Raw genomic sequence first — 27,545 nt, 5'->3', positions numbered from 1 at the left:
ACCAGGGACAAGGGACCAGGGACAGTCCCTCGAAATCAGGGACAGTTGGGAGCTATGTAACTGTTGTAAAAGCTGAAGCTGACCACACGTTACAATCTGATTGTACAGTCTCTTTTAGATCTACCAACAATTATGTAGAGCAAGGGCCAGCCTGTTGGAACATAGAGAAATCAACCTTTAGAGCCGATTTCCATTTTTGTGTGGAGCGCTAGGTTGCACGTTGATAATTGCCCGCCGATGTACCGGAATGCTTAGAAAATTGGACGTGCTACAAAATTTGTAATTAATGTGATGATGAAAAAAAAAAAGAAGAAAAAGGAAGAACATTTTAAATTTGAAGGTCCCAGTCACATTTGAGCAATTCTGCCCGCGTTTCCAAATTGCACTAAAATCACGGCAAAATGTGTGACACACATTTTTTAATGGCACCCTAAATGCAGGTGCGATTTTGCCACGATAGTTGTGTGACAAAACATGCATTACAAAAGAAAGCGCAGCTGGCTCAGTGCTAAATTGTTATCCTTGAGCATCTTTGGCGTGACAAACGTGCGCAGGGCCACCTATTCAAGTGAATAAGCTGCCCTATGCGCAAAACACAGAAGAAAAAATAACTGCAAGCAGGAACACATGGTAAACCGTGGAAATAAAAATCGCGACTAGTCAAGAATATTCCCATTACTCATCCCAGTGAAATAAACGGCCCCTTATTTTTTCAGGACAAGTCTTTGCTTATTCTGCAAATTACCCCCCCCCCCCCCCCCCAGACAAAGGGGTCAGGTGGAGCAGCCAATCCTAGTAACACTGCCCAAATTCAAATGATGGCTGTGCCCCACCGCTACCCGTCATGAACACCAATTTCCCAGATCATGGAATGGTGGCACCACCTGCTGTCGTCATCAAGAGTTGCACCCTGATGAGTAGAGGAAGCTGGGCGGAGGTGATGGGTAACATTACAGGAAAGCCCGACCAGGGAAAATGCCAGCTCTAGGGATAAACAGACCATTTTTTAGGAAAATTGGAAAAATTACAATTTTTTTTTTTTTTTTATAAAAAATGTGGATTGCTATCCATCTCATATGTTTTTGTAACTATTTTTTTTTTTTTTTTTGCTGTTTTAGGAAGAAGATATGAAATACACTACACACAAAAAAAAAACTTGCAATAAAAAGCACAAACAAATACACACACACACACACACACACATATATATATATATATATATATATATATATGTATATATATATATACAACCAGCAGCTGAAGACAGAGCAGTAATGGTAAAAAAATAATCCACTTTAGCCCCGGAAGGATTTATCCCCTTAATGACCAGGCCATTTTTTGCGATACGCCACTGCGTTATTGTAACCGACAATTGCGCGGTCATGAGATGCTGCCGTGAGACGTTTTTTTCCCACAAATAGAGCTTTCTTTTGGTGGTATTTGATCACCTCTGGCGTTTTTTTTTTGTGCTATAAACATAGAAAAAAAAAACAATATTTTTTACTTTCTCCTATAATAGATATCCCTCAAAAAATATTAAAAAAACGAATTTATTCATCAGTTTAGGCCAGTTTGTATTCTTCTAAATATTTTTGGTGAAAAAAAAACACCTAATGCCGCCTACACAGGACTGGACTTTCCGGCAGACTAGGTCCGAAGGGATCAGTCCGTTAGACAATCCGATCGTGTGTGGGCTAGTCTGATAGATTTTTTGAAAAATAAATCTGAGGACCTAGAAATAGAACATGTTTCAAATCTATCCGACAGACTCAATTCCGATGGGCTAAAATCGAGAAAACCGTTCGTCTGTGTGCCGGTCCGATGGACCAAATACGACGCAAGAGAAGCTATTGGCTACTGGCTATTGAACTTCCTTGTGTAGTCCCGTCTTACATCATCACGTTCAAAACAAACAGACTTTGGTCTGCTCGTATGTGGGCAATTCCGTTAGTTCGGAAAGTACGCCGAAAGTCCTTTGGGAAGACCAGCGGACCTAGTCTGCTGGAAAGTCCAGTCGTGTGTACGCGGCATTACTGACATTTTTGACACTTTTTTGGGAACCAGTGATATTAATACAGTGATCAGTGCTAAAAAAATATGCTCTGACGCTGTACTAATGACACTGGCTGGGAAGGGGTTAACATCAGGGGCAATCAAAGGGGTTAATTACTGTATGAAGGACTGTGTGACTGAGGAAACTTAGCAAGAAGACAGATCTCAGTGTCATCCCCTGACAAAACGGAGATCTGCCTTGTTTACTTCTGCAGATCCCTGTTCAGTCTCTGCAGGTAACGAAAATGGGCGGCCAGCGGATGTCGAGTCCGCCGGACCCGCTGATTGGCTCCCCCCCGCTGGCCAATCAGAGCAGGCACGCGCCCACAAACGCTTGTGCACGAATCGCTGTACCGGTATGCCGATTTGTGCAGCCAAGCCACTTTGCCGCAGTACATCTGTGGCGGGCGGTTGGCAAGTAGTTAATGGTGAACTCCGAGATCAGCAAATATTGTCTAAATTGGCCATGTGTACTCTTCCTTGAATCTTGGTGTGCTTTGTGTATTTCTTTCAGATCTGCGCAGTAATCCAGTGTCAAACTTTACCTCTGTGCAGGAGCTTCCTGTAATAAAGACCAGTCACTGCTGCTCCCTCTCCTTGTGCAGGGTGACTGGTCTTGTCTCCGCCCCCCTCCTGTCATTTTCTGCAGGCAAGCAGTGGATGGAGCCTGCTGGACCCCTCCCACAGCTCTGCTCTCTGCACAGGCCATGTGCAGCCCAGTAATGATGTCATTGCTATTTTTATATTAAAAAATCTGGGTTTGTAGCAGTGATGGGTGCAGGAAAATGTTTTAATGAAATGTTTTGTACGCAGAGTTCAGCCTTGATTTAACCACTTCACTACCTGGTTATAGTCATATGACATCCGCAGATCTCCCATCCTTGGTGGGCATCATATGACGTTGTTGGCTTCCCACGGTATAGGGGGCGCACGCGCGCCGGCCACGTCACCGAGGAGCTGATGCGCATGCCCGGTGGTCATGATGTCCGCTGGGCACCTGTGATCGCTCGTGACAGAGCAGGACTGCGGATCTGTGTGTGTAAACACACTGATCCACGTACTGTCAGGGGAGAGGAGACAGATCGTGTGTTCCTGGTATATAGGAATGCCGATCGGTCTCCTCTCCCAGTGAGTCCCATCCCCCTAGAATCACTTCCTAGGAAATACATTTAACCCCTCGATCGCCCCCCTAGTGTTAACCCCTTCCCTTCCAGTGATATTTATATAGTAATCAGTGCATTTTTATAGCACTGATCGCTGTATAAATGTCACTGGTCCCAAAATAGTGTCAAAAGTGTCCGATCTGTCCGCCGCAATGTCACAGTCATGATAAAAATTGCAGATAGCCACCATTACTAGTAAAAAATATTAAAAAATAAAAATGCCATAAATGAATAACCTACTTTTGTAGGCGCTATAACTTTTGTGCAAACCAATCAATATCCACTTTTTTTTTTATTTACCAAAAATATGTAGAAGAATATATATCAGCCTAAACTGAGAAAAAAATATTTTTTTAACCACTTGCCGCCCGCCCTGTAGGCAAGTGACGGCTGCAAAGTGGTTTCCAAATACTGACCGGACGTCCTCAGGATTTTGAGCCGCTGCGCGCCCCCGGGGTGCGCATCGCGGCGATCGTTGTTGCGGGGTGTCAGTCTGACACCCCACAACTACGATCTCGGTAAAGAGTCTCCGACGGAGACTCTTTACCACGTGATCAGCCGTGTCCAATCACGGCTGATCACGGTGTAAATAGGCAGAGCTGTTGATCGGCTTTTCCTCACTCGCGTCTGTCAGACACGAGTAGAGGAGAGCCAATCGGCTGCTCCTCTGACAGGGGGGGTCTGTGCTGATCGATTATCAGCACAGCCCCCCCCTGAGGATGCCCACACTGGACCACCAGGGATGCCACCAGACCACCAGGGATGCCCAGCACCAGGTTATGCCACACTAGACCTCCAGGGACGCCAGTCAGTGCCCACAATGGATGCCAATCAGTGACCACAATGGATGCCAATCAGTTCCCACAATGGGCATCACTGATTGGCATGCATTATTGTTTGGCACTGATTTGCATCCATCAGTACAAAACAATACAATACGATGTCACCTATCAGTGCCCATCTGTGCCACCTATCAGTGCCCATCCATACCAACTATCAGTCCCCATCCATGCCAACTATCAGTGCCCATCCATGCCCATCTGTGCCACCTATCCATGCCCATCTGCGCCATCTATCCATGCCCATTCATGCCGCCTATCCATGCCAATCCGTGCCAGCTATCAGTGCCAATTTGTGCCACCTATCAGTGTCCATCAGTGCCGCCTATCAGTGCCACATATCAGTGCCCATCAATGCCACCTCATCAGTTACACTTCATTGGTGCCATCTCATCAGTGCCCATCAGTGCAGCCTCATCAGTGCCCGTCAGTGAAGGAGAAAACGTACTTATTTACAACGTTTTGAAACTGAAACAAAAAAAAACATTTTTTTTCAAAAATTTTCGGTCTTTTTTTATTTGTTTAGCAAAAAATTAAAAACCGTAGAGGTGATCAAATACCACCAAAATAAAGCTCTATTTGTGGGGGAAAAAACTATAAAAATTTCATTTGGGTACAGTGTAGCATGACCGCGCAATTGTCATTCAAAGTGCGACAGCGCTGAAAGCTCAAAATTGGTCTGGGAAGGAAGGAGTTTAAAGAGGAAGTAAACCCTGATGGGTTTACTTCCTCTTTCGTTCCCTGCAAAGGCAAAGCATAATGGACTACTGTGCATCGCATAGTAGCCCATTATGTGTCACTTACCTGACACAGGAGCCACTGTCCCCTGTAGTCCGGAGCATCCATCTTCTCGGTGGGGTCTCGCAGCTCCGCTGCTGTCATTTGGCGAAGCCGCGATGGCGTCACTCCCGCGCATGCGCACGGGAGCCGACACGCACGCCATCTTCGTTGTTGACGATGCCGCGCTCAGTGCGCCTGCGCGCCGCTGTCTACGCCGCATGCGCCATAGACAGCGGTGGCTGTCTTCAGGCAAATATCTCCTAAACCGTGTAGGTTTGGGAGATATTTCTTGGACCTACAGGTAAGCCTTAATCTAGGCTTACCTGTAGGTCAAAGTGTGTTGTAAGGGTTTACAACCACTTTAAGTGCCCGGTATTGAGGTGGTTAATGAAAAAAATTGGATATTTATTATAGCAAAAAGTTTGTTTTTTTTTTGTTTTTTTTCAAAATTGTCGCTCTTTTTATGTTTATAATGCAAAAAAAAAGTAATGCAGAGATGATCAAATACCACCAAAAGAAAGCTCTATTTGTGGGGGAAAAAAATGATAAATTTGGGTACAGTGTTACATGAGTGCGTAATTGTCATTCAAAATGTTACAGAGCTGAAAATTGGCCTGGGCAGGAAGGGGGTGAAATTTCCCAGTATTGAAGTGGTTAAACTATGACTGTAGATACATTACACAGTTGTATAGCATTATTCTTTAGCTCCATAACACCCTTTTCCGGGAGGAGTTGGTATTTTTAGCGTTGGTTCACTTTAGTTCCTCCAGCTTCCTGATCCCCTCCTGGCACACCGGCCCACTTGTTGGGCTCTGATTCCTGTAATTTTCTAAGAGTAAATGCCAAGTCCGGGAACCCGCTGTGTACAGAGTACCGAGCTGCGCCAAGAACACCAACCAGAGGAGAGTCCAATGTGGACACAATGGGGCACAGATAAAATATCTCAACCATTGCATCACTCTCCTGCCAGGATCAGAAATCGGTTTTGAGGGGTTAGTGGACTTCAATGTGTGACTTGTAGGTGTCAGATGAGCTTGTGCTGATCATTGATGAATCTACATTCCTATAATGTCACCGTTTCTTCTGTTCCCTCCCCTGAACAAGGTAACACTGACAGGGCAGGCTAATAGTGACAGTTAAAGTGGAGGGCCACCCTGAAAAATAAAAATACATTAAAATTTAGCAAAGAATCAGAAAAAAAAAAATGAAAAAAAATATATTTTTTAAACTTACCAGAAATGCCTGTTGCTAGGCATATCGTCCTAATCTGCCTCTTCCTCCTCCGTGGTGATCTTCGGTCTTCTCTCCTCCGTGCGGTGTCTTCTGGGTAATGGGGCGCTGTGTGTTCTGGGAACTGTGTGTCCCAGAACATAGTGCGCCCCATTCACAAAGTGATGCGCGACTCGTGCATGCGCAGTAGGAAATGGGCAGTGAAGACACAAGGCTCCACTGCCTGTTTCCCTTAGTTGAAATGGCAGCGCCGGGTCCCGAGAGCCGAGGGACGGGTCAGCCTCGGGTGGCCGACATCGCGGGCGCCCTGGACAGGTAAGTCTGCTTATTAAAAGTCAGCAGCTGCTGACTTTTAAAAACATTTTTTTTAAAGCTGGCTCTCCTCTTTAACTGCTGCATGGCAACTTCCATTCAAAGGTTAAAGGGAACCTGTCATCAGTTTTTTTTTTTTTTTCACTTTCATTGCAGCAGCTCAAACAGTGGGGGTTATTTACTAAAGGCAAATCCACTTTGTACTACAAGTGCAAGCTAAAAGTGCAAAGTGCACTTGGAAGTGCAGTCACTGTAGATCAGAGGGAGACATACAAGGAAAATAAAAAAAACAGCATTTTAGCTTGCACATGATTGGATTATAAAATCAGCAGAGCTTCCCCTCATTTCAGATCTACCCCTTAGCCCTTGTACACACGGTCCGACATTCCGACAACAAAATCCGTCGGATTTTGTCCTAAACTGGTGTTACATACACACGGTCGGATAAAGTTGTCAGAAAATCCACTCGTTCGTAAACGTGATGACGTTATTTTGTTACGACGGGACTACGTTCAGGCTAGTAGCCAATAGCTTTGGTCTAGGAATTTGATCTGAGCATCTGTGGCACTTTGTCCGATCGGAATTCTCTACAAACAATCAGACAAAGTCCCATCGGATCATGTTGTCGGAAAATTTTATAGCCCAGCTCTAAAACTTTGTTGGTCGGATATTCAGACGGAAACAGTCCGATGGAGCCCACACACTGTCGGATTATCCGACAACACGGTCCGATCGGACATTTTCCGTCGGAATGTCCGACCGTGTGTACAAGGGCTAAGATTTAGAGCAAAAGAAAAAAAATGTAAGCTGCGCTAAATCCCACAAACATCAAGATGTGTATACATAAATACAGTAACAATGAATTATGCCGCGTACACACGACAGGACTTAAGACCGGCAGACTTTCGACGGAGTTCTGACGTAGTTCTGACAGAGTTCTGACGGACTTTCCGAATGAACGGACTTGGCCACACACAATCACACCAAAGTCCGACGGATTCAAACGTGATGACGTATGACTGGAATAGAATAAGGAAGTTCATAGCCAGTAGCCAATAGCTGCCCTAGCGTCGGTTTTAGTCCGTCAGACTAGCACACACACGAGCGGATTTCTGGGTCCGGCAGAGTTCTGTCGGAAAAATTTGAAACATGTTCCATTTCTAAAGTCTGTCAGACTTTTGCAAATCAAAAGTCCGCTGCAGCCCACACACGTTCGAATAGTCTGCCGGAATCATTCCGTCAGACTTTTGATGTTGAAAAGTCTGGTCGTGTGTACGGGGCATTATGGGCTGTTCCCAGCCTCTAAACATAAATTAATATGAAATCAAACCATAAGTGGTAAATACACATAAATATTACAAACTCAGACCATGCGAACCGCCTGTTCCTTGCAGTATAGGACCAGGCCGCATGCCCCTATATATAATAACACAAACTCTAAATACACCCAGTGTAAAGATCAACAAGTCTGTATGTATAAGTCAAAGAAAGTTCTTTGTGTTAATAGAGAATGTGGATAAAGTCCTCCACAAATGAACCATAAACGATCCACTGCTGTATGCGATTAAGTAGTGCTTGATCCGCCACCAAATAATTAAATTTGCCGCTTACCAGAAAATCATGACCCCCCCCCCCACTACAGAGGGTCACAAAAGGCATATGAATATATAATCGTCTCCTAATCCAGAGGGATCCTCGATACTCTCCTTGTGCCACCACTGCAAATACAAGGATTGTAGAAAACGCTCCCAAAAAAATCTTTCTCATAAATTCAGAGGGACTCAGGATAGGTGTACCTGTGCCCCATTAGAGCAAGTCAGAGAGATCTCTACAATGAAAACCACTTCAGACGATATAACTGCATCAGAGGTAGTATAGTAGGATGGAACAATGGAAGGTTCTGTGCAAGTTTCAGCTCTACAGTCCGCCACAATCAACAGCAAAGCCACCAGCAAGCCGCACACGCCTGCTAAGATTTAGAGCGACTGCACTTCCAAGTGCACTTTCGGTGCAATTTCAAGTGCACTTTGCACTTGTAGTGCAAAGTGGATTTGCCTTTCGTAAATAACCCCCTATGTCTTTGGCCACCATTTGTGAGATCAGGAGCTGACCACGGATAAGAAGACCTGGCTCACATCACAGGCGCAGCACTGTGTACTCACTGCACTAACCGCCATATAAATTTGGAGGTGTGTGGCCAGGGGGTTGGTAAAAATACAGATCAATAGGCCTGTTTTTACTGTCCCTCTGCTATCAGTGGGAACTTAGCTTAGCATTATCCTTCCCTGGAAACACCTAGGACTCAGTCATTTAGAGGCAGGAGGACAAATGTTTGGCTATATCTATACAGTATGTATATGAAGGTAATACTGCAAAAACATAAAGGCACTGCTTATAAATAAATCTATATATACAATACCAGAAGGTGTTGGTGGTTGGTATAAGGAGCAATGGGACTACTCAGGTGATACTGCTGATAGTGGATAGGAAAGGGTGCAGAAGACCTTTATTAATCCTGAAAATAAGAAAAAAATCACAGCATGGATGACAGGCAGACTGTAATGTGGAAAGCTTTTAATCACTAAAGTTATTCTGGAGATTAAAGTTTATGAACGGGGTTCATTGTGTGCCTGGCTGCGACACCGAGGGCCAAACACGGCAAAAACATCCCGGAGAGGAACAGCGAGGAAAATCCGCATTGCAGTCACCCAGGTGGAAAGGTCAGCGGGTTCCAAATCAAACAATAAAGTCATTGTGCAATGCTGGCAATCGCCAGGAACTCTGATCAATATCGCAAACACTGTGTGGGGGAGGAGGGGGGACGGGGCTGATATGAGCGGGGAACAGCACACTGCAATACTAATATTAATAGTCATTGTTCTATATGAGCCTGCTGGGATAGGGGGTAGCACAGTCTTGCAGCACTTGACTTGTGGGAGCATTATCCACTAGAGTGCAAATTTTGTGACATTAGAGTGTAAGCTCCTCTGGTGCAAAAACTGATGTGACTGGCTCAGTGTTCTCTGTACAGCACTGCGGTATATATCGGAGTGATATTAATGTAAAAAAACAATAGTGTGTGACTTTTTTTATTCGTTCATTAATTTTAGGACACTCAGTTGGTTTTTGTGCCATCATCCCTTCCTTTTTTCCTTCTTTCCCCTGGTGCAGAGACTGATGTGCCAATAAGGAGAAAAGAGTGTTTGGGACTTTATATGAGGCACAGTGCATGGGCCTCCATCCCTAATTGCTGAGAGACATGGGAGAGGGGTTTGGGACTTTATAGGAAACATGCAGCCAGGGAGGCATCACGGCATGAATGTGTCTGGTGGGCAATTGTGAGTTGTGGTCATATATAGTGAATAGTAACATAATACATACAAAAATTTTAAATATTAACTGGGCTCAGTTCTTTATTCTCTGAGCTGGCCATTCAGCTGTCGGTTAATTGCCAGCTCCTTTCTCTCCACAGTGACTCACCTGTTGATGATAGCCTGCTCGTCAGTCCTGCCTACTTAAGCCATCCAACCCAGATGATCTCTACCTTCGTCTTGGTCACATCTCTAGAGACGCTCTCCTGTGTTCCTGTTAAAGATTTGCTTGGCTGACATTCCTTCTGGCTCCAGATCCTGCTCTACTACGCTCTTCTCTGGCTCCCTGACATTTTGGCTTGTCTGACTATCCGCTTTGGTTCCTGAACTATGACTATGTTTTGACTAGGTTTACTCTGTTTACCTTTTTATTATTATTATTATTATTAATAAACAAGTGTGGTTTAACTGTATTTCTGCCTCAGTCTGATTCATTTTTTTCTGACAGTAGGATCCAGTGGAACACAGTGTTCGTAACAATCTTGAGATGTAAACAAAGGGGCATCTAATAGCTCAACGTGTTTCGTGGCTAACTTCCACTCTTCAGGAGCAGATGCAGGATAGGTGTCTATAAAAATCAAATATTCAATTGGGTATGTCTATAAGACGCAGAGAGAAAGGAAGATGCAATGTTGAATCCCTCACTAATACTTACAGAGAAAAAAAGAGTCTGGGCTCAGGCATAGAAAGTTGGAGGCCAGCTGGGTGGGTCATTAGTCCCAGGAGCTGAGGCGGTGACCCCCATGGCACCGATGGAAAACCAACAGAAAAAGGCATTCCCAGGGGACAAATCCGTCATGAATGATCATGGGTGATGTGATCCACATCAAATTAGCCTATCTAAGTAAAGGTATACATTTGTATATCATATAATAAAACATGAAAATATATAACATAGTGGCTAATAATTAGTGAGGGGTGTACTAGTGCTGTAACCATAAGGGTATTGAAATGGTAACGTGACAGGGCCTAGATAAAAAAGCTAATTGAAAAGTGATGAAGATAACATAATGTACCCCAACAAGGGGGACTAGTAGTGAGTAGGGTAAGAAGCCAGCCACCATGGCAAAGGTATGAAGGAGGAAATTAAAGGACTGCCACATTAGTGCCTAGGACTCCAAAGTGAACAGATAAGATCCAAATGGTGCACAATGTCCACAGGAATATCAACCACAGGGAGTGTCTCATTGGGCTAAGTGGAGTATGAATACTCCAATGTTACTGGGGGTATACACCAACGTCACGTGGCAGCCAATTGGAGAAGAGGCGCAAACAGCTGAGCAGTGGGAATCGCTTGTCAGTTGGCGCCAAGTAACCTAGTGTATACCTCCGATGACAAAACACAACGACGGTGCACCAACATAGGGTACAAAAACAAGTACTGGACTGTTTGTTGAGTCTGGGAACATGTGAAGACTTGGTGTGCCTGGCTGTGCAGGGTAGGGAATCCAATTCACAAGCAGCTCCTACATGGGGTGCACTACAATAATCATAATAGTGTGTGACTGTGAGGGACATTCGAGCATAAGCTCCTCTGTTGCAATGACTGGTGTGATTGGCTCAGTGATGTCTGTACAGCACTGCAGTATATGTCAGAGCTATATAAATGTATAATAATAATGTGTGACTGTGGGGGGACATTAGAGTGTAAGCTCCTATGGTGCACAGACTGATGTGGCTGGCTCAGTGTTCTCTGTACAGCACTGCAGCATATGTCAGAGCTATATACCGTATATACTCGAGTATAGGCCGACCCGAATATAAGCCGAGGCCCCCAATTTACCCCCAAAAAAACTGGCAAACTTATTGACTCGTGTATAAGCCGAGGGTGAGACATGCCTGTCCATCCCTGTGTGTGTGTCCGTCCATCCCTGTGTGTCCGTCCATCCCTGTGTGTCCGTCCATCCCTGTGTGTCCGTCCATCCATCCCTGTGTGTGTGTGTGTCCATCCATCCATCCATCCATCCCTGTGTGTGTGTGTCTCCATCCATCCATCCATCCATCCCTGTGTGTGTGTGTCTCCATCCATCCATCCATCCATCCCTGTGTGTGTGTGTCTCCATCCATCCATCCATCCCTGTGTGTGTGTGTATCCATCCATCCCTGTGTGTGTGTGTGTCTCCATCCATCCATCCATCCGTGTGTGTGTGTCTCCATCCGTGTGTGTGTGTGTGTGTGTGTGTGTGTGTGTGTGTCCAGCCTACCTGCACCTACACCCGCAGCAGATCGCAAAACGCAGTGCGGAAATGAATAGGGTTTGCAGTGTTAGCTGCATGGCAATATAGTGTGAACCAGGGCTGAGGACCCATTCACTTTGGCAGGGAAAAGGGAATAGTTGAGTCGCAGATTTATTCCCGCTGGCCACCCACACAGAGAAGACCATCCAGCAGCCACTTTGCGTCATAGCCACGACAAAAATCCCATCATGTTTAGTGGGCAGTACAGGTGTGTGTGTGTGTGTGTGTGTGTGTGTGTCCAGCCTACCTGTGTCCCGAGCCTTTGTCCCGAGCCTCCGTCCCGTGTCGTGCCTTGCCTTCGTCCCGTCCCGTCCCGTGCCGTGCCTTGCCTTGCCTCCGTCCCGTGCCCTCTTCGTCGGCGGCCATTGTAAAATTCAAAAGCCGCGCCTCCTCCTTCGCCTGTGATAGGCGGAACACTGAATTTCCCAGCAGCCTGTGTTCCGCCTATCACGGACGTCGTATCATCCTCGTCCGTAGTACGAGGATGAGACGATGCCCGTGATAGGCGGAACACAGGCTGCTGGGAAATTCAGTGTTCCGCCTATCACAGGCGAAGGCGGAGCCGGAGGCGTGGCTTTTGAATCATAGAATGGCCGCTGTCTGTCTGCTCGACACGCTGATCGAGCGGGCAGACAGCGATGACTCGAGTATAAGCCGAGGGGGGCACTTTCAGCCTCAAAAAAGAGGCTGAAAATCTCGGCTTATACTCGAGTATATACGGTAAATGTATAATAATAATAATTCTAGTGTGTTACTATGGGGGGACATTGGAGTGTAATTTTTTGTTTATTAAAAATCTTACAAACATAATAAAAACATATTTACATACAGTATCTCTCAAAAGTGAGTACACCTCTCACATTTTTGTAAATATTTTATTATATCTTTTCATGTGACAACAATGAAGAAGTTACACTTTGCTACAATGTAAAGTAGCAAGTAGGGATGAGCTTCGAGTTTGAGTTGAACTCATGTTTTTTTTCGGGAGCAGTGATTTTAATAATGATTAAAGTGAAACAATAAAAGTGTAATATTCCTTTAAATTTCGTACCTGGGGGGTGTCTATAGTATGCCTGTGAAGGGACGCATGTTTCCCGTGCTTAGAACTGTCCCTGCACAAAGTGTCATTTCTGCAGGAAAAAAAGTAATTTAAAATCACTTGCGGCTATAATGAATTGTCGGCTCCCCGTAATACAGAGAACAGTCATTGAAAGTCATTGATAAAAAAAAAAAAGCGTGGGGTTCCCCCAAATTCAATTACCAGGCCCTTCAGGTCTGGTATGGATATTAAGGGGAACCCCGCGTCGACTTTAAAAAAAAAAATGGCGTGGAGTTCCCCCTAAAAATCCATACCAGACCCTTTATACGAGCACGCAACCTGGCAGGCCGCAGGAAAAGTGGGGGGGGGCCCCTCCTGAACTGTACCAGGCCACATGCCCTCAACATTGGGAGGATGCTTTGGGGGCCTGTGACCCCTCAAAGCACCTTGTCCCCATGTTGATGAGGACAAGGGCCTCATCCCCACAACCCTGGCTGTGGGGGTCTGCGGGCGGGGGGCTTATCAGAATCTGGAAGCCCCTTTAACAAGGGGACCCCCAGATCCCGGCCCCCCCTGTTCAAAATGGTAAGGGGGTACAAAAGTACCCCTACCATTGCACAAAGAAAGTGTAAAAGAATGTTAAAAAAGACAAACACACTTTTGAAAAAGTCCTTTTTAAAAATAAAAAAAATAAAAAAAGATTCCAGCGGTGGTAATCCACTCTTGCTATTCAGCGACGGATGATCATCTCTCCGGGGTCCAGCGATGGCTGATCTGATCCAGCGACAGGTGATCTCTCCCTCCAGTCCAGCAGAGCGCAGTCCATCCATCCTCTGTCTCCACTGGCAGAGACACTGTGGGGATCCCGGCAGCCTGACATTTCTTATATTAATTCGGGACAAGGGTCCTAATCCCCGGAATGTCCCGGGAAATTCTGGACAGTTGGCAACTATGCAATCCACGTGTGTGGTATACCATTTACAAGCCTGAAGTGCTCCCTGGACTGCAAAGCTGGGGGTCGTCCTGTTCTGGTACGTGGGGATGCAAAAGGGGGTGTCACTATATTCCTGCAAGTTTGTGAAGCATTTTTTGCGCCTACTTCCTTGTGGACTAACACTTCAGTTGCATTTATTTGGATTTTTATGTGGACTTTTTTGTTGATTTCACTTATATTGTGTGTTGCGAGCGCTGTATTTTTTTTATCCACATTTATCCAAGTGATTAGCATCTTGTCTACAGTTTTTTCCCTCAGCGTGAGTTTATATTTAGTAATACATTTTCACATTGTTCACCACTTTATCCTGGAAGACTGGTAAGGACTCCCCTTGCATAGGGACAGGCCCAGGATCCACTGCAGCTTGAGCACATGAAGGTAAGCCTCAGTGACTCTGGAGAGCCTCCACCTTTGTCTCCCCCACGCACTGCATGGTGGTTGGGGAAGAAGCCTGCAGGACAGGCCCAGGCTTGAAGTTTCCTCCAACTGAGAGCAAAACAGAGTGAGCCAACAGCACCTTGCAAAACAGCACCACCTGGTGGAGAAGCTCCTATGGTGCAGAGACTGATGTGACTGGCTCAGTGTTCTCTGTACAGCACTGTGGTAAATGTCAGAGCAAATATCTACCCTTTCCAGAAGCAGTTCAGTCCTCATATTTATTTGATGACAGGTTCCCTTTAATTGCAGTCATCCAGAATATGTCAGTGTGCCTGGCAGGGGGAGGAGTGGGGGTTTTGTTTTCCCAGATTGAGTAATTTAGGACAGAGATTGTGTCTCAGGTGCTTCCGGGAAGACATTGTGCAATGTGCATCCATCTGTATAAATTACTCTGAGTGATATGTGGACAGTCAGAGCCGCTGTCACCATGAGGGTCCCCATCAGACTGTGCTCCCTCCTGAGCCTCCTCTGCCTTTCTGATACCTATCCACTGTGAGTATGCTGTGTGAGTCTGTGTGCTATATCCTATAGGGCAGGGATGCCCAACCAGTGGCCCGGGGGGCACATGTGGCCCACGGAGCCCTCTGATGTGGCCTGCGACCTCCTGCCTTGGGATAGAACTGAAAGAATACTGTTATTAAAGGTCAGTTTATTGCTAAAATCACAGTGTATATATGGGCATATCTTTTCTGCAGTGGTTACTGGGCTGCTTTCAAACAAATCCGCAGGTGCACTGAACCATAGACTTCTATTATTACCTGCGAGTTTGGTGAGCTTTCTGAAAGTGCACCAAACCTGCAGAATATAATAGAAGTCTATTGCAAACTGCAGGAAAGCCAAAAAGTACACTGCATTGCACGAGTGTAAACCGCAGCCCATCAGTGTGAAAGCAGCCTTGGACCCCTTTCACACAGTCAGTCTGACAGTCAGACCAACTGGACCCTCCACTCACCTCTAAGTAGTGGCAGAAATAAACCGACTTGTGTTCTACCTCCAATACGATCCGCTAAAAAAGTATCGTGGGCTGCGTCCGTGTCTGCTCTGCAAATGCAGAGCGGATACGGACATGCCATACACCCGCTCCGCTCATTGTGGCCCGTGACCATTTACCAAGTCGCTGAAGTGGCCCTTGATCTTCAAAAGGGTGGGCACCCCTGCTATAGGGTGTCAGTGTCAGCTCAGGTATGTGAACTCTTCCTGTACTCTGTGTGTCACCCTTCACACATGGATGATTTACTGGTGAATGTTGAAAATGGCGTGTGTATATATTTCAGATTGCTAGGACACAAGCAGCCGTGGTTAATGCAAATACATAGCGCTAACCTGCGTGTGCAGTTAATCAGGTGTCAAAAAATGATAATTTAGTTCAACAACAATGAAAACTTGCTGCCAATGATCTGTTATACTACAGCTGTGAAATCAGTCACTTTCCACTCTAGAAGGTATATTTTTTATCTTATTTATGTAGCTGTTTATCCATCAAAAATGCATGTCAATTATTCCTGTGCTAATGGGGCAAAGCTGAGTGTCCTCCAGTTGTATTCTCTGCAATATGAATATATGAGTACTTAAACGGTACACACAAGCTGATTTTCCTTTGGAAAAATCTTGGATATTTTTTCCGATGGAATTCCGCTCAAGCCTGGCTTGCATACACACGGTCACACAAAAGTTTGCTGAACTTTTGACCATCAAGAACGCGGTGACGTACAACACTACGACGAGCTGAATTAAGTTCAATGCTTCCGAGCATGCGTCAAATTGTTTCCGAGCATGCGCAGGAAATGCTACAGATGATCGCAAATTCCAATCAAAACATTTTCCAACCGAAAAAATTGAGAATCTGCTCTCAATCTTTTGCTGGCGGGAATTCGGCCAGCAAAAGTCCGATGGAGCGTACACACAGTCGTATTTTCTGACCAAAAGCTCTCATCGGTCTTTTGCTGGCCGAATTTCCGATTGTGTGTATTGGGCATTTTTCCACTTTCATGGGGAAAAAAAGTGCGCCTGGTGCGGGCACATAGGGAGGATCTGAAGGTGTGGCAAGCGTTCCTGGCTAACTTCAACGGCAGGGCATTGTGGATGACAGAGCCGGTGAGCAGCTTCAATTTGGAGTTGTACACAGATGCGGCAGCATCGAGGGGTTACGGAGCATTTTCCCGAGGTAATTGGAGCGCGGACCCTGGCCAGAGTCCTGGCAAGCTGCAGGGCTGGTGAAGAATATGCTGCTGCTGGAATTGTTTCCAGTGGTACTGGCGGTCGAACTCTGGGGGGAATCCTTTAGAAACTTGAAGGTGAATTTTCATGAGGACAACCTTGGGGTGGTGCAAATGATCAACAAGGTGTCGGCAGCATCCCCGCCGGTGCTTCAACACCTAGTTTTGAGATGCCTACAACTTAACATATTCATTTACGCGGTGCATCTCCCGGGAGTAGAGAATGTGACTGCTGACGCATTGTCTCGCTTCCAGTGGGACAGATTTCGGGAGCTGGCGTCGGAAGCGGAACTATGTGGGGTCCCATGTCCAGCGGGGCTATGGAAGATTGCCTTGGACGAGTATCAGGATGGATCAGACGGTCGGTGAGCGAAAATACGTGGTCAGCATACAACAGGGTATGGCGCGAATGGGGAGCCATGGTACACGAGGTGATGGAGGAGCAGGAAGAGTAGGAGCTGAGGTTGTTGGTGCTTTATTTTGTTTCAAGAAATTTAGAAGCAGGGGTGTCGGTGTCCAGTTTGGAAAATTAGTTTGCTGGGTTGGCATTTGGTTTCAAGTTATAGGGGCTACCTGACGTCACAAAAGATTTTTGGGTTAGACAGGCCTTGAACGGTTATCGGCGGGCAAAAGTGAGTAGGGATTCGAGATGTCCAGTGTCATTTGAGCTGCTGGGCAGGATATTAATGCAGTTGGAGGTTTCGTGTTCGTCAGATTACGAGGTAGCTCTCTTCAAAGTGGCTTTTGCACTGGCATTTTTCGGGGCTTTTAAGATCAGTGAGTTGGTCAGCCAGTCTAAAAAGTCAAATGGGGGACTAGGTGTGGCGGAAGTTAGCTGGGGTTTGGATAAGTTGTCCATATGGGTGCGCAGATCAAAAACAGACCAGTGGGGCAAGGGAAGGATGGTGCAGGTTTTTCACTGACCGGATCTCCTTTGTGCCCAATAGAATTGGTAAGGAGGTTCTTGGAAATGCTCCCGGTGGTAGAAGGTTTTTAACTTGTGCACCGAGATGGGTCTGTGTTGTCACGCTTTCAGTTTAGGGGGATCAAAAGTTTTCCTCTCATTCGTTCTGCATAGGGGCGGCTACTGAGGCAGTTAGGTGGGGACTGGATGAAATGGAGGTAAAAACAATATGAGGTGATAGGAAACGTGGAGGTTCAAATCATATGTTCGCCCACACTTGTTATAGGTTGTAAGTTGTGGTAAGAGTTAAGCAAGATATGTGGTACGCTGAGACGTGTTGGCTGGGGATTTTTACTGTGATGGGGGTGTTTCTTTCTTCTCTTGCAGGAAGGAGCCAGGGACTGGTCTGGATAGTAGGCCACTCATATATGTGTTGGGGGGCCAGAAGAGGTGATGCAAGACATGAGGGGAGGCAATTGGGCATATCTAGAAGGGAGGCCTGCATTAAGTGGTTGGGGGTGCCCAGAATGCTCTGGGGTAGGGCGGCCCCTGAAGTGCACAGATTTGCACGTCTGGACAGACCGCCCGACATACTAGTGCTACGTGTGGGCGGTAATGACTTGGGCAGCAGGTCAATCTTGGACTTGGTGCAAGACATAAAATTTGACTTCTGGCGGCTGCGCATTGCATTTCCAAAATGCTCTTAGTATGGTCTGATATTGTAGGGCGGACCACTTGGAGGTTTGCCAGGTCTGTGGAAAAAATTAACAAGGCCAGAAAGAAGGTGAACAAAGAGCTTAGTAGGTTTGTGGTCAGGAACGGGGGATCGGCAATTAGGCACCTGGAGCAGGAAGTGGACACCTGGCAGTACCTGCAAAGTGATGGTGTACACCTCAATGATGTGGGTATTGATCTGTGGTCTTTGGGTTTGCAGGATGGTATCCAGAGAGCATTGAGGGTTTGGCAGGGCACACAAGGGTAAGGTTTTTCCCTGGTGTGTGCTGTGGCGGGGGGTTGGCCTTTGCGGGTGAAGGAAGAAACCCCAGCTGTGAAAGAGTTCGGGACCCATTGGTGGGAGGGGTCCTGCTTGGTGGTATTCCAGATAACGGTTTTAGCTGGAATTGGTTAACGGGGGCACTGTGGTAAATGTTCTTTGTTGTATCTGGGCCAGCATGTCAGCCGGAGACCGGTTTTCAGTTTATGGTACCGCAGTGCCAGAATGGATTGGTGGCAAGATTGGGGGGGGGGGGTTTCCTGCAAAAGGCCAACGTGAGTATATAACTGAGTGGGTGGTTATAATAGGTATGTTATATAGTTATGTAACATTTATTAAGTGTTAATAAAAAAAGATGGCTGCTTCGGCCAATGTTACTCCAGTTTGGTGTGTTCTTAGTTATTTGACAAGAAGGTGGGTGTGGGGAGGCTGGAGGGACGGGAAAGGCAGATAGGTAATAGGCAGGGTACATCTATTATACAGTAGTCAAAGGCCAGGGATATTTCTCTGTTTTTTAGTTCCATAGACTTCAATGGTTTAAAGATGTGTATTGAAAAACGCAAAATGCACCTGCAATATGCAAACTGCAACCTGAACAAGTGTGAATCAGGCCTTGCAATGTTCCTCATTATAGCTTTGCAAGTGCAGCAGATGGTTGATAATTAAGAAACCACTCCCTTTACCACACACTTTCCCAAATGGACACAGACAAACACACAGTAGTTTCCTTCAGAATAACAAAAGGTAGGAATCTGCAACAAAGTTTGTTAAAATCCTTGTAATGTACAGAGATCACCCAGAGGGGAATGTTTTTTTTCACAACAAAAATGGAGTTAGACATTAACCAGTTCCCGACCGGTGCACGCCGATGTACGTCGGCAGAATGGCACGGGCAGGCATATTGGCGTACAGGTACGTCCATTTTTAAATACCGCCCTGCAATCGTGTCCGTGCCGCCGCCGCGCTCGCGTGCCGGTGGGGGCCCGTGAGTCCGGTCGCGGGTCCCACGGACTTGATCGCCGTGGGGATACCCGCGATCGTCTCACGGGGCAGCTGAACGAGGAGATGCCGTTGTAAACAGCATCTCCCCGTTCTGCCTAGCAGCAAGTGACGCTGATCTCTGCTCCATGTGATTGCCCAGCCCCCCACAGTTAGTAACACGCCCCTAGGAACACTTAACCCCTACACTGCCACCCCCTGGTTAACCCCTTCACTGCCAGTGTCATTTACACAGGAATCACTGCATTTGTTTAGCACTGATTGCTGTATAAATGACAATTGTCCCAAAAATGTGTCAAAAATGTCTGATGTGTCCTCCATAATGTCACAGTCACAATAAAAATCGCTGATCACCGCCATTACTATTAAAAAAAATATATTAATAAAAATGCCAAAAGACTATCCCCTATTTTGTAAATGCTATAACTTTTGCGCAAACCAATCAATAATCGCTTATTGCGATTTATTTTATTTTTTTTTACCAAAAAGACCAAAAGAAAGCTCTATTTGTGGGGAAAAAAGGACGTTGATTTTGTTTGGGAGCCACGTCGCAATCCCGCGCAATTGTCAGTTAAAGCGACGCATTGCCGAATCGTAAAAAAGTGGTCTGGTCTTAAAGGGGTTGTAAAGGTTCATTTTTTATTTTCTAAATAGGTTCCTTTAAGCTAGTGCATTGTTGGTTCACTTATCTTTTCCTTCGATTTCCCTTCTAAATGTTTTTTTCTTTGTTTTCTTTGTCTGAATCTCTCACTTCCTGTTCCTCTTCAGTAAGCTGTTCAGTAAGCTGTTCTGGCTGACTAACCACCACTCGGATAATGGTGTGAAGTTTACTGAGGAGGAACAGAAGTGACATATTTAAACAAAGAAAAAAAACATTTAGAAGGGAAATCGAAGGAAGAGGTAAGTGAACCAACAATGTACTAGCTTAAAGGAATGTAGAAAATAAAAAATGAACCTTTACAACCCCTTTAAGCCAGTAAAGTGGTCCCGTCTGAAAGTGGTTAAAATACCCTAAAATTTGGCCACTAGATGGTGCCAATTATCATAGGGCATTAGTATGACCACAGCACCATCTAGTGGCCATAATGATGTTTTTTCAGCATTCATACTCTTGAATTGCAGAGACAATCGATTTTGCTTCATTTGCACTGAATAAATTGACATGCAGTTTTAGAGGATGAACAAATGCACAAATGCAGATATTTTTTACAAATACACTCTTTGTTGTTCTGGTGTCCTCGCCTCTTGAATGTGGTGCTGCCGCCAAAAAGACTGTAGGCTCCTCAGGGGCGGGATCCTCCTACTATGTATCATAGTTTGCAGGCCTTTACCTTTCACGCAAACCAATCAATATACACTTTGGATTTTTTTTCATTCCGCTGCTGATCGCATAACCCAGTCATTCCGCTGCTGATCGCATAACCCAGTCATTCCGCTGCTGATCGCATAACCCAGTCATTCCGCTGCTGATCGCATAACCCGCTCATTACGCTGCTGATCACATAACCCAATCATTTCGCTGCTGAATGCATATCCCAGTCATTCCACTGCTGAGCGCATAACCTGGTAATTCCCCCTGCTGATCGCATAACCTGCTCATTACGCTGCTGATCACATAACCCGCTCTTTTCGCAGCTGATCGCATATCCTGGTCATTACAGCAGCAATAATCCTAGCTTTTTCTCTCATTTTGGAGGCATTGTTATAACCTCTGTCATCTGTGCCATATCTAAAACAGAAAGTGAGAGAAAATCCCTCCAAAGTGATACCAGATCTAGTGTCCCCACTAGATCCCCACTAGAAGATTTTCTCTTTATTTCTGTTCTGGGGACAATCACTGATTCTTGCAGCCAGAATCCGGCAGCTGCAGCTAGTGATGGACGAACTTCCGATGGGACGTTTCCCGAACGCGGACCGCGAACGCAGCCGATAGTTCGCGAACCATAACGTTCGCGGCGGGCCCCATTGACTTCAATGGGAGGCGAACTTTGCAAACCTACAGGTCAAATTTGCAGCCACAAAATAATTACTAGCTGTGCAAACATAGTCCCACCACATGGCCAATGACATAACACATGTATGAGGTGAATCTGGGATCGACAACTACAAGCATTCTTTTTTTATATGTGAAATTGTGACAATTCAGGACTGTGGAGCGCATGAAGGCATTGGAGGAGAGGGAAGGTCAGGGTAAGCAAAGAAGAGGGTGCAGGAGATGATCACCAGCAGCGTGACATACAGCAATGACACCAGCACCGTGATATACAGCACTGACACCAGCACCGTGATATACAGCACTGACATCAGCAGCGTGACATACAGCAATGACACCTGCACTGTGATAGAGTGATCTGACACCAGCTGCGTGATAGAGAGCACTGACATCAGCAGCGTGACATAAAGCAATGACACCTGCACCATGATAGAGTGATCTGACACCAGCACCGTGATAGAGAGCACTGACATCAGCAGCGTGACATAAAGCACTGACATCAGCAGCGTGACATAAAGCACTGACACCAGCACCGTGATATACAGCACTGACAGCAGCACCGTGATAGAGAGCACTGATATCAGCAGCGTGACATACAGCAATGACACCAGCACCGTGATAGAGAGCACTGATATCAGCAGTGTGACATAAAGCACTGACACCAGCACCGTGATATACAGCACTGACACTAGCACCATGATATACAGCACTGACATCAGCAGCATGACATACAGCAATGACACCAGCACAGTGATAGAGAGCACTGACATCAGCAGGGTGACATAAAGCACTGACACCAGCACAGTGATATACAGCACTGACACCAGCACCGTGATAGAGAGCACTGACATCAGCAGCGTGACATACAGCATTGACACCTGCACCATGATAGAGTGATCTGACACCAGCACCGTGATAGAGAGCACTGACATCAGCAGCGTGACATAGAGCACTGACACCAGCACCGTGATATACAGCACTGACACCAGCACCGTGATATACAGCACTGACATCAGCAGCGTGACATACAACAATGACACCTGCACCGTGATAGAGTGATCTGACACCAGCACCGTGATAGAGAGCACTGATATCATCAGCGTGACATAAAGCACTGACACCAGCACCGGGATATACAGCACTGACACCAGCACCGTGATATACAGCACTGACACCTGCACCGTAAGCAGCCCCAGGAGGAAGTCAGCATAACACAGGGATGGTGGGAGTTCCTCATAATGAGCATAGCACAGGGATGGTGGGAGCCCCTCATAATATGCACAGCAGAGGTACAGCCCCAGGAGGAAGTCAGCACAGCACATGGATGGTGGGAGCGCCTCATAATGAGCATAGCACAGGGATGGTGGGAGCCCCTCATAATATGCACAGCAGAGGTACAACCCCAGGAGGAAGTCAGCACAGCACAGGGATGGTGGGAGCTCCTCATAATAAGTAGCCCCAGGAGGAAGTCAGCACAGCACAGGGATGGTGGGAGCCCCTCATAATAAGCAGCCCCAGGAGGAAGTCAGCACAGCACAGGGATGGCGAACTTTACAAACCTACAGGTCATATTTGCAGCCACAAAATAATTACTAGCTGTGCACACATAGTCCCACCACATGGCCAATGAGATAACACATGTATGAGGTGAATCTGGGATCGACAACTACAAGCATTCTTTTATTATATGTGAAATTCTGACAATTCAGGACTCTTGAGACAATGGAGTCAAGGGAAGGTCAGGGTAGGCAAAGAAGAGGGTGCAGGAGATGATCACCAGCACCAGCACCATGATATAGAGCACTGACACCTGCACCGTGATAGAGTGATCTGACACCAGCACCGTGATAGAGAGCACTGACATCAGCAGTGTGACATAAAGCACTGACACCAGTAGGGATGAGCCGAACACCCCCCTGTTCGGTTCGCACCAGAACTTTCGAACGGACCCCAAATTCGTGCGAACGTTAGAACCCCATTGAAGTCTATGGGACTCGAACGTTCGAAATTAAAAGTGCTAATTTTAACGGCTAATATGCAAGATATTGTCCTAAAAAGGGTTTGGGGACCTGGCTCCTGCCCCAGGGGACATGGGTCAATGCCTAAAATGTTTTTAAAAATGGCCGTTTTGGCGGGAGCACTGATTTTAATGACGATTAAAGTGAAAAAAAAAAGTGAAATATTCCTTTAAATATGGTGCCTGGGGGGTGTCTGTAGTATGTCTGTGAAGTGCCACGTGTTTCCCGTGTTTAGAACAGTCCCTGCACAAAATGACATTAAACGGAAATAACACCATTTAAAACTGCTTGCGGTTTTAATGTTATATCTGGTTCCTGCAATATGGTTGAAAATCATTGAGAAAAATGGCATGGGTAGCCCTCCCTGCCCATTACCAGCCTATTTGGGTCTTGTACGCATATTAAGGGAAACCCTGTACCCATATTTAAAAAAGGAAATGCGTGTGGCCCCCAGGCCCTATATACTCAGAACAGCAGTATACAGGCGGTGCAAACAAGACAGGGACTTTGTAGGTTTGTTGTGTTAAGTTGAATCTGTTTGTAATTTTCAACTGGTACATTTTTAAAGTGTAGCTCCAGTCAAAAAAACTATTTTTAAGCTTTTTGGAAAACATAGGGAAGGGTTATCACCAGGGCTCGAGTGCTGCGGGAACGCATGGGAACGGCGTTCCCGTACTATTTCCACAGCGGGAACGCCGTTCCCATTAGCTATCTGAGCCGGGCCGGCTGAGGCTATGCAGCGCGTAGTCCGCGCCGCTCCTCAGCCGCCGAGTGACTGTGCGTGCCCACGCCGAAGTCATGTGACCGGTTGCTAGATGCGGAGCGGCCCCTGCCTAGCAACCGGTCACATGACTTCGGCGTGGGCACGCACTGGCACGAGACCGTCAGTGTGACGCGCCGGACTGTCCTCCCGCTCCCCTCTACCCAGTGCCTCCTGTGGAAACAGCCGCTGCACTGTGAGTTTACTTAGTTCTTCTCCCCCCAGAACAGAAGGGAAGAGAATACCAGGAGGTCAGTCACTAGTAGTGTGTAAGTAAGTTGCATTCTGCAATACCCTGCCAAATTGCCAATACTCATCCATACTGCCAATACTCATCAATACTCTGCAATACCCTGCCAATACTCATCAATACTCTGCAATACCCCGCCAATACTCATCAATACTCTGTAATACCCCGCCAATACTCTGCAATACCCCGCCAATACTTTGCAATACCCCGCCAATACTCTGCAATACCCCGCCAATACTCATCAATACTCTGCAATACCCCGCCAATACTCTGCAATACCCGCCAATACTCTGCAATACATACCCTGCCAATACTCTGCAGTACCCTATCAATACTCTGCAATACCCTATCAATACTCTGCAATACCCTATCAATACTCTGCAATACCCTGCCAATACTCTGCAATACCCTATCAATACTCTGCAATACCCTATCAGTATCAATAATCTGCAATACCCTGCCAATACTCTGCAATACCCTATCAATACTCTGCACTACCCTATCAATACTCTGCACTACCCCGCCAATACTCTGCAATACCCCACCAATACTCTGCAATACCCCACCAATACTCTGCAATACCCCGCCAATAATCTGCAATACATACCCTGCCAATACTCTGCAATACCCTGTCAATACTCTGCCAATACTCTGCAATACATACCCTGCCAATACTCTGCAATACATACCCTGCCAATACTCTGCCAATACACACCCTGCAATACCCTATCAATACTCTTCAATATTCTGCCAATACTCTTCAATATCCTGTCAATACTCTGCAATACTCTGCAATACATACCCTGACAATACTCTGCAATACCCTGCCAATACTCTGCCAATAAATACCCTGCCAATACTCTGCAATACCCTGTCAATACTCCACAATACTCTGCCAATACTCTGCAATACATACCCTGCCAATACTCTGCAATACCCTGCCAATACTCTGCAGTACCCTATCAATACTCTGCGATACTCTGTCAATACTCTGCAATACCCTGCCAATACTCTGCAATACCCTGCCAATACATACCCTGCCAATACTCTGCAATACCCTGCCAATACTCTTCAATATCCTGCCAATACTCTGCAATACATACCCTGCCAATACTCTGCAACACCCTGCCAATACTCTGCAATACCCTATCAATACTCTGCAATACTGTGCCAATACTCTGCAATACCCTGCCAATACTCTGCCAATAAATACCCTGCCAATACTCTGCAATACCCTGTCAATACTCTGCCAATACTCTGCCAATACTCTGCCAATACTCTGCCAATACTCTTCAATACCCTGCCAATACTCTGCAATACCCTGCCAATACTCTGCCAATAAATACCCTGCCAATACTCTGCAATACCCTGTCAATACTCTTCAATACTCTGCCAATACCCTGCCAATACTCTGCAATACCCTGCCAATACTCTGCAATACCCCATCAATACTCTGCAATACTGTGCCAATACTCTGCAATATCCTGCCAATACTCTGCCAATACACACCCTGCAATACCCTATCAATACTCTGCAATACCCTACCAATACTCTGCCAATAAATACCCTGCCAATACTCTGCAATACCCTGCCAATACTCTGCCAATACTCTGCCAATACTCTGCCAATACTCTGCCAATACTCTGCAATACATACCCTGCCAATACTCTGCAATACCCTGCCAATACTCTGCCAATACACACCCTGCAATACCCTATCAATACTCTTCAATATTCTGCCAATACTCTTCAATATCCTGTCAATACTCTGCAATACTCTGCAATACATACCCTGACAATACTCTGCAATACCCTGCCAATACTCTGCCAATAAATACCCTGCCAATACTCTGCAATACCCTGTCAATACTCCACAATACTCTGCCAATACATACCCTGCCAATACCCTGCCAATACTCTTCAATACTCTGCCAATACTCTGCCAATACTCTGCCAATACTCTTCAATACCCTGCCAATACTCTTCAATACCCTGCCAATACTCTGCAATACCCTGCCAATACTCTGCCAATACTCTTCAATACCCTGCCAATACTCTGCAATACCCTGCCAATACTCTGCAATACCCCATCAATACTCTGCAATACCCCATCAATACTCTGCAATACTGTGCCAATACTCTGCAATACTGTGCCAATACTCTGCAATACCCTGCCAATACTCTGCCAATACACACCCTGCAATACCCTATCAATACTCTTCAATATCCTGCCAATACTCTTCAATACCCTGCCAATACTCTGCAATACCCCATCAATACTCTGCAATACTGTGCCAATACTCTGCAATACTGTGCCAATACTCTGCAATACCCTGCCAATACTCTGCCAATACACACCCTGCAATACCCTATCAATACTCTTCAATATCCTGCCAATACTCTTCAATATCCTGCCAATACTCTGCAATACATACCCTGCCAATACTCTGCAACACCCTGCCAATACTCTGCAATACCCTATCAATACTCTGCAATACTCTGCCAATACTCTGCAATACTCTGCCAATACTCTGCAATACCCTGCCAATACTCTGCAATACCCTGCCAATACTCTGCCAATAAATACCCTGCCAATACTCTGCAATACCCTATCAATACTCTGCAATACTGTGCCAATACTCTGCAATACTCTTCCAATACTCTGCAATACCCTGCCAATACTCTGCAATACTCTGCCAATACCCTGCAATACTCTGCCAATACTCTGCCAATACTCTGCAATACATACCCTGCCAATACTCTGCAATACATACCCTGCCAATACTCTGCAATACTCTGCCAATACCCTGCAATACTCTGCAATACATACCCTGCCAATACTCTGCAATACCCTGCCAATATTCTTCAATACTCTGCAATACCCCACCGCTACTCTGCAATACATACCCTGCCAATACTCTGCAATACATACCCTGCCAATACTCTGCAATACCTAC

General features: G+C 46.0%; 1 protein-coding gene across 1 annotated transcript in view; it reads left to right on the top strand.

The window, feature by feature from the left end:
- The first annotated feature begins 14,781 nt into the window (after nt 1-14,781).
- HPX (hemopexin) overlaps nt 14,782-27,545 on the top strand; it is a 42,186-nt gene continuing 29,422 nt past the window's right edge. Inside the window, exon 1 of the mRNA XM_077451298.1 lies at nt 14,782-14,947. Within this exon, the coding sequence (XP_077307424.1) occupies nt 14,856-14,947 (92 nt within the window). The 5' untranslated portion in view covers nt 14,782-14,855. The remainder of the gene's footprint in view (nt 14,948-27,545) is intronic.

Source organism: Lithobates pipiens, unplaced genomic scaffold (assembly GCF_037356315.1).
Source record: "Lithobates pipiens isolate NorthernLeopardFrog02 unplaced genomic scaffold, aLitPip1_a1.2 Scaffold_23, whole genome shotgun sequence".
Taxonomy (NCBI): domain Eukaryota; kingdom Metazoa; phylum Chordata; class Amphibia; order Anura; family Ranidae; genus Lithobates; species Lithobates pipiens.
Note: the sequence above shows the minus strand (reverse complement) of the source record. Positions and strands in the feature narration are given on the sequence as shown.